The sequence below is a fragment of the Rhinopithecus bieti genome, unplaced genomic scaffold, assembly GCF_001698545.2.
Source record: "Rhinopithecus bieti isolate Rb0 unplaced genomic scaffold, ASM169854v2 scaffold_76167, whole genome shotgun sequence".
Classification (NCBI taxonomy): Eukaryota; Metazoa; Chordata; class Mammalia; order Primates; family Cercopithecidae; genus Rhinopithecus; species Rhinopithecus bieti.
Window position 1 is genome coordinate 218,044 of NW_016828260.1, and position 7,938 is coordinate 225,981.

Sequence of the window (7,938 nt, forward strand, 5' to 3'; positions counted from 1 at the left end):
AAAAAAAAAAAAAAAAAAAAAAAAGATTGAGAAGAGATAGACTCAGTGAGGTCCAATTTGGACAATGTTTTGAAAGACCTAAGGGATTTAAGCATCTGAAAAGGCACTACAGCCTCTTTCAGCAAGAGATGCCCTGAGATGGCAGCAAGTGTCCTGAGCAAAACTGCAAGAGGTCAGTGTGAGGGAAGGAGACAGTAAAAGGTCTGAAAATTCTCCTAGAAAATACTAACACTGTGCATGTTAGCTACTATATGGACTTTCATTCTAAGTTACAGGTGAAATGAGGTATCATGGCTAATGGCAACTCCTTTGGTATTAAGCAGTTCTACTGTTTATCAGCTTCAGTATCAAGTTGCTTCATCTCTGTGCTTCATCTAACAAATAAACATAATTGCAGTATGAGTATCACATAGGACTGGTTATGAGGATAAATGAGATAATGCCAAATGTCGTACTGTGACTGGCATAGAGAAACTTTTCAATAAATTGTTTTCTCTGAACTTGCTACTTCCAACACAAAATCTTTCTCAAAAAAATGAGTATCACTGATAGTAGGACCATTCTAAAACTTATCTCCAACATCTATGCTCAGAATGATGAATCAATTAACCAGAAAACCTCTACTATGTGCAAGGGATTATTTTAGGTGCTGAGGGGATACACAGAATTTAAAATGTAGTCCTTGATATTAATAAGTGAAGAAATAAAACATACATATAAAAACATAATTTAATACTTCCTTCCTATCAGTAAAAAGGAATGAAGTATCGGATCTGCACAAACACATTTGGATGACTCTTCCTTTTTATTTTATTTTATTTTTTTTTGAGACGGAGTCTCGCTCAGTCGCCCAGGTTGGAGTGCAGTGGCGCGATCCCAGCTCACTGCAAGCTCCGCCTCCCGGGTTCACGCCATTCTCCTGCCTCAGCCTCCCAAGTAGCTGGGACTACAAGCGCTCACCGCCACGCCCGGCTAATTTTTTTGCATTTTTAGTAGAGACGGGGTTTCACTGTGTTAGCCAGGATGGTCTCGATCTCCTGACCTTGTGATCCGCCCGTCTCAGCCTCCCAAAGTGCTGGGATTACAGGCTTGAGCCACCGCGCCCGGCCAAAAAAGTCTATATTCTATCCAACATCACCTCCATCTCCTGCTGACCTGTAGGATAAGTTCCAAACCTCTTGGCGTCACATGCAAGGCCCTGGGAGCCACCTACTGCCTCCTTTCCAGTGTCTCCTTGGGTTCCTTTGCTGTTCCAACACCTCCAACATACCTCACCATGCCGCAGCCATGCCAGCTGCTCTTCCGCTGCTCACACTGGTCCTGTTAACTCATGCATGCTTTCCCTCCTTCACTGTCTACCACTGTCCTCTCCTTCCTGGCCAGGCAGGCAGAGTGAGGGCTCCTTCCTCTGCGATCTCCAAGCCCAGGAAGGGTCCTCTCCTTTACCTCTTCCCATACTGCATCCTAACTATTGCCACAGCCGCCCTCTTCATTGGACTGTGAGTTCCCGGTGGCAGGCTTTGTGTTGGATTGATTTCTGCATTTCCAGAGTCCAGCTCAGAGTCTGATCCAACGTAAATATTTATGACTATGATTAAGGGCCGGGTGTGGTGGCTCATGCCTGTAATCCCAGCACTTTGGGAGGGTGAGAGGGGAAGATTGCTTGAGCTCAGGAGTTCCAGACCAGCCTGGGCAACATGGTGAGACCCCATCTCTACAAAAAATGCAAAAATTAGCCAAGCGTGCTAGGGTGTGCCTGTAGTCCCAGCTACTCGGGACACTGAGGTGGGAGGATTGCTTGAGCCCAGGAGGCTGAGGTTGCAGTGAGTCATGATTGCAACACTACACTTCAACCTGGGCGACAGAGTGAGACCCTTTCTCAAAAATTAAAAAAAATGAGTCTGGGAGCAGTGGCTCACACCTATAATCCCAGCACTTTGGGAGGCCAAGACAGGTGGACCGCTTGAGGTCAGGAGTTCAAGAGCAGCTTGGCCAACATGGCAAAACCCCACCTCTACTAAAATAGAAAAATTAGCTGGGCGTGGTGGTGGGCACCTGTAATCCCAGCTACATGGGAGGCTGAGGCAAAAGAATCGCTTGAACCCAGGAGACGGAGGTTGCAGTGAGCCAAGATTGAACCACTGCACTCCAGCCTGGGTGACAGTGAGACTCTGTCTCAAAACAATAATAATAATAATCAAAAAAATTCTTAGTGTTCTTAAATATTGACTGTTCCTGGTATATATTAATAGGAACAGTGTCACATCTTCTGTGTGCCTGAGAAAGGGCTGGACACCTTGCCTGTGTCATCTCATCTATTTTTATTTTTTATTTTTTTGTACACTATCTTAGATATGTCATCTCATTTAATCTGTAGCCACCAGAAGGATGATCAGTAGTTTCCCCATTTTGCACCTAAGGACACTGATGCACAGAGAGGCTGAGTGATTGCCCAGGTCAATTTCTGCAAAGCCTGCCATGGCAACCGCTGTGGTAGACTGTCTCACAGAGTCAGTGCATCAAGAGTCCCCTGCTCGCCCACAGGCAGGGCCGGCTCATTGACCCTCCCTCTCCCCTACCAGACTCCATCAGTAGCTATGAAGCCCAGATCGCCGCCCTGAAGCAGGAGCGACAGCAGCAGCAGCAGCACTGTGAGGAGAAGGAGCGGGAACTGGGCCGCCTGAAGCAGCTGCTGTCCCGGGCCCACCCCCTGGACTCCCTGGAGAAGCAGATGGAAAAGGTTGGGGTTGGGATGGTTTCCCCACTGCCCTGGGATTTGGAAGGATGTTAAGGACTGTGGATGTCCCATTGCCTGGTCATGGGGTGCAGGGCACCCAGCAGTGATTCTAGGAATAGCACAGAGTTACCAGATGTTGTTGAGAGCTTGGCTCTGTGCTCCATAGGGTCCTGGCTTGCCCCTTATTAGTGGGTGACCAAGTTTGCTTAGCTCCAAAATTAAGTTATGTAGAGGAAAGGAAACTTACACTTAAGGGTAACAAAAAAATTTCTTACTGTTATTAAATATTGACTGTTCCTGGTGAACATTACCGCTTGGTGATATATTGTTACCTCCTGGCTTGGTGCAGTGACTCACATCTGTAATCCCAACACTTTGGGAGGCCAAGGCAGGTGGATCACTTGAGGTCAGGAGTTCGAGACCAGCCTGGTCAACATGGTGAAGCCCTGTCTCTACTCAAAATACAAAAATCAGCCTGTAGCGCACACCTATAATCCCAGCTACTCAGGAGGTTGAGGCAGGAGGATCACTTGAACCCAGGAGGCAGAGGCTGCTGTGAGCTAAGATTATGCCACTGTACTCCAACCTGGGCAACAGAGCGAGACTTCGTCTTAAAAAAAAAAAGATGGCCGGGCGTGTTGGCTCAAGCCTGTAATCCCAGCACTGTGGGAGGCCGAGGCGGGCGGATCACAAGGTCAGGAGATCGAGACCATCCTGGCTAACACGGTGAAACCCCGTCTCTACTAAAAGTACCAAAACTAGCCGGGCGAGGTGGCGGGCGCCTGTAGTCCCAGCTACTCGGGAGGCTAAGGCAGGAGAATGGCGTGAACCCGGGAGGCAGAGCTTGCAGTGAGCTGAGATCTGGCCACTGCACTCCAGCTTGGGCGACAGAGCGAGACTCCGTCTCAAAAAAAAAAAAAAAAAAAAAAAAAAAAAACATGCCTCTGATGCTTTAGGCACTGTGCTTAGTGCTTGACAGAGTTAGCCTCCCCAGTCCATTCCCTGTAAGGGAGGTCTATTAGATCCATTTATCAGATGAGTACGGTAAGGCTCAGGGAAATTCAGTACTTCTCCTGTTTATGCACATAAAAGGGAATGGAGTTGAGATTTTACAATCTAAGCAGAAGCCTGACTCATGCTTATAATCCCAGCAGTTTGGAAAGGCAAGGCAGGAGGATCACTTGAGGCCAGGAGCTTGAAGCTGCACTGAGCGATGATCTCACTACTGCACTCCAGCCTGGGCACCATAGCAAGATCCCATCTCTAAAAAATTTTTTTGTTAAATTAGCTGGGCATGGTGGTGCACACCTGTAGTCCCAGCTACTCAAGAGGCTGACATGGGAGGATCACTTGAGCCAGAAATCAAGCCTGCAGTGAGCTATGATCACATCACTGCACTCCAGCTTGGGTGACAGAGTAAGACCCTGTCTCTTAAAAAAAAGAGTCTAGGCAGGCTGTTTTTTTTTTAACTGATTTATTTATTATTGAGAGAGTCTTGCTCTGTCACCCAGGCTGGAGAACAGTTGCGTGATCTCGACTCACTGCCACCTCTGCCTCCTGGGTTCAACTGATTCTCCTTCCTCAGCCTCCTGAGTAGCTGGAATTACAGGCACCTGCCACCATGCCTGGCTAAATTTTTTGTATTTTTAGTAGGGGTGGGGTTTCGCCGTGTTGGCCAGACTGGTCTCGAACTCCTGACCTCCAGTGATCGGCCCGCCTCCGCCTCCCAAATTGCTGGGATTGCAGGCGTGAACCACCATGCCCGGCCCAGGCTGGTTCGAAAGTGTTCTTAATCTCTATGATATGTCACCTCCTTTATTATTGCTGTTATTAACAATTATAGGAAGCACATATTTATTATCACATGCTTCACCTTTCAAAGCAAATTTGCATTGTTACTTCATTTGATCCTACAGCAGACCTGTGAGATAGATACTCCAATTAATATTCTTATTTCATGCATAAGGAAACTGAGGCTCAGGGATGGTGTCAATTACCTAGTTAGAAAGACAAAGATGAAGACAGGAGCCCAGGAAAAAAGACCTTCAAGCCACATCTTTCCAGCATCCGGGCTGCCCCGTGCATCCGGAATGTTCCTCAGGGAACACCTCAGCAGGTTGGTAAAGGACAGGGCCCCACTCAATGAAAGCCACCCAACACAGTGAAGGGAGCATCAGGGCTGGGCATGGTGGCCCACACCTGTAATCCTAGCCCTTTGGGAGGTTGAGGTGGACAGATCACTTGAGGTCAGGAGTTTGAGACCAGCCTGGCCAACATAGGGAAACCCTGTCTCTACTAAAAAAGTACAACAATTAGCCAGCCATGGTGTCGGGCACCTGTAATCCCAGCTACTCGGGAGACTGAGGCAGGAGAATCTCTTGAACCCAGGAGGCAGAGGTTGCGGTGAGCCGAGATCACACCACTGTACTCCAGCCTGGGCAGCAGAGCAAGATTCCATCTCAAAAAAGAAAAAGAGATTTGGAGGATTAAACTGAGCTTGCTTGAGAAGATTTCAAGTGATTCAAGAAGTGGAAAGGGCATGAACTAGAAGTGGGGAGTGATGGGGACAGGGATGACTGGCAGATTTCTGCCTTGAACAGCTTGTGGCCAGCAGGGCCATTCTCGCTGGCTGAGTGCTTGTGGCAGGAAGAGCAGCATCCCTGAGTGGTTTGTTTTGGATGTCTACAATCAGAGGAGCCTGTGGAACATATAAGTGGAGATGTGTAGAGGCTGTTGTCTGCTCAACGTCAGCAGGATCCTAAGCTTGAAAAGAGATGGGAAAATATGGTCAGCTCTATGGTTGTGATGGGAGTGTGGGAGAACAAATCGATTAGGATGAAATTTGCCTGCATGTGATTGAAAACCCAAATTAACAGTGGCTTAAATGCGACATCTTTTTTTTTTTTTTTTTTTTTTGAGACAGAGTCTTGCTCTGTCGCCAGGCTGGAGTGCAGTGGCACCATCTCAGCTCATTGCAACCTCCGCATCCCAGGTCCCGGTTCAAGCAGTTCTCCTGCCTCAGCCTCCCAAGTAGCTGGGATTACAGGCACGCACCACCACACCCAGCTAATTTTTCTATTTTTAGTACAGACAGGGTTTCACCATGTTGGCCAGGCTGGTCTTGAACTCCTGACCTTGTGATCCGCCCACCTTGGCCTCCCAAAGTGCTGGGATTACAGGCGTGAGCCACTGCACTTGGCCAGAAATTTTTTTTTTTCAGAGATGGAGTCTCACTCTGTTGCCCAGGCTGGAGTTCTGTGGTGCAATCTCGGCTCACTGCAACCTCCACCTCCCGTGTTCAAGCTATTCTCGTGCCTCAGTCTCCCTGAGTAGCTGGGATTACAGGTGCCCACTGCCACGCCCGGCTAATTTTGTATTTTTAGTACACAGAGGGTTTTGCCGTGTTGGCCAGGCTGGTTTCAAACTCCTGACCTCAGGTGATCCATCCGCCTTGGCCTCCCAAAGTACTGGGATTACAGGCGTGAGCCACTGCACCTGGCTCAGAAATTTGTTTTTTCCTTCAAGTCCAGAGGTAGACATTTCAGGACTGGTAAGGCAGCTCGACAAGTTGTCAAGCAGGCTCCTTCTATATTGCTGTTTTGCCATAGGTAATATATTGCCTCATGGTCCAAGATGACTGCTTGAGTGCCAGCCATCATGTCCACATTCCAGCCAGCAAAAGGAGGAGAAGGAGGAATAAAGAAAGGCACAACCTCTTCCTTTAAAGAGTTGTCCTAGGCCAGGCACAGTGGCTCACGCCTGTAATCCTAGCACTTTGGGAGGCCGAGGCGAGCAGATCATTTGAGGCCGAGGTGGGTGGTCTCAGAAGTTCGAGACCAGCCTGGCCAACATGGTTAAACCCCCTTCTACTAAAAATACAAAAATATTAGCTGGGCGTGGTGGCGTGCACCTGTAATTCTAGCTACTTGGGAGCCTGAGGCAGGAGAATGGCTTGAACCTGGGAGGTAGAGGTAGCAGTGAGAGGAGATAGTGCCATTGCACTCCAGCTTGGGCAACAAAAGTGACCTTTTTTTTTTTTTTTTTTTGAGACGGAGTCTCGCTCTCCCCCAGGGCTGGAGTGCAGTGGCGTGATCTCGGCTCACTGCAAGCTCTGCCTCCCGGGTTCACGCCATTCTCCTGCCTCAGCCTCCTGAGTAGCTGGGACTACAGGCGCCCGCCACAGCGCCCGGCTAATTTTTTGTATTTTTAGTAGAGATGGGGTTTCACCATGGTCTCGATCTCTTGACCTTGTTATCTGCCTGCCTCGGCCTAAGAGTGAAACTTCTTATCAAAATAAATAAAAGTTGTCCTGGGCCAGGCACGGTGGCTCACACCTGTAATCCCAGCACTTTGGGAGGCCGAGGTGGGTGGTCTCAGGAGTTCGAGACCAGCCTGGCCAAAATGGTGAAACCCCATCTCTACTAAAAATACAAAAATTAGCCGAGCGTGGTGGCAGGGTGCCTGTAATCCCAGCTACTCATGAGGCTGAGGCAAGAGAATTGCTTGAACCTAGAAGGCGGAGGTTGCAGTGAGCCGAGATCATGCCAGTCCTCTTTAGCCTGGGCAACAGAGTGAGACTCCCTCTAAAAAAAAATGTAATAATAATACAAATAAAGAGTTGTCCTGGAAGGTCCCCTTGGCTCATCTGTTTCTATCTCAGTAGCTGGAACTTAGCCAGATGATCTGTTTAGTTGCAAGGAAGTAGATAAATGTGGATGGTATTCTAGGATTTAGACCACATGCCCAACTAACAATGTGAGGTGCGCTGGACATTGGTGTAATCCCAACCCAGATGTTGGGAATTACACTTGTAATGCCAGCACCTTGGGAGGCTGAGGTGGGAGGATCACTTGAGTCCAGGATTCAAAACCAGTCTGGACAACATAGCAATATCCTGTCTCCACAAAAAATATAAAAATTAGCCCATTGGTGCACATGCCTGTAGCCCCAGCTACTCAGGAGGCTGAGGCAGGAGGATGGCTTGAGTCCTGGAGATGGAGGCTATAGTGGGACGCGATTGCACCACTGCACTCCAGCCTGGGGAACGGAAAGAGAGCTCATCTCTTTTTTTTTTTTTTGAGACGGAGTCTTGCTCTGTCGCCCAGGCTAGAGTGCAGTGGCCGGATCTCAGCTCACTGCAAGCTCCGCCTCCCGGGTTTACGCCATTCTCCTGCCTCAGCCTCCCGAGTAGCTGGGACTAC

The 7,938-nt window shown here is 48.6% G+C and overlaps 1 protein-coding gene across 4 annotated transcripts in view; it reads left to right on the top strand.

Annotated features, from left to right (window-relative positions):
- Positions 1–7,938, top strand: part of RABEP2 (rabaptin, RAB GTPase binding effector protein 2) — a 28,626-nt gene that overhangs the window by 5,726 nt on the left and 14,962 nt on the right. For all 4 annotated transcript variants that reach the window (XM_017864423.1, XM_017864426.1, XM_017864425.1 and 1 more), the window contains exon 3: positions 2,583–2,740. In XM_017864423.1, the coding sequence (XP_017719912.1) occupies positions 2,583–2,740 (158 nt within the window). The remainder of the gene's footprint in view (positions 1–2,582; positions 2,741–7,938) is intronic.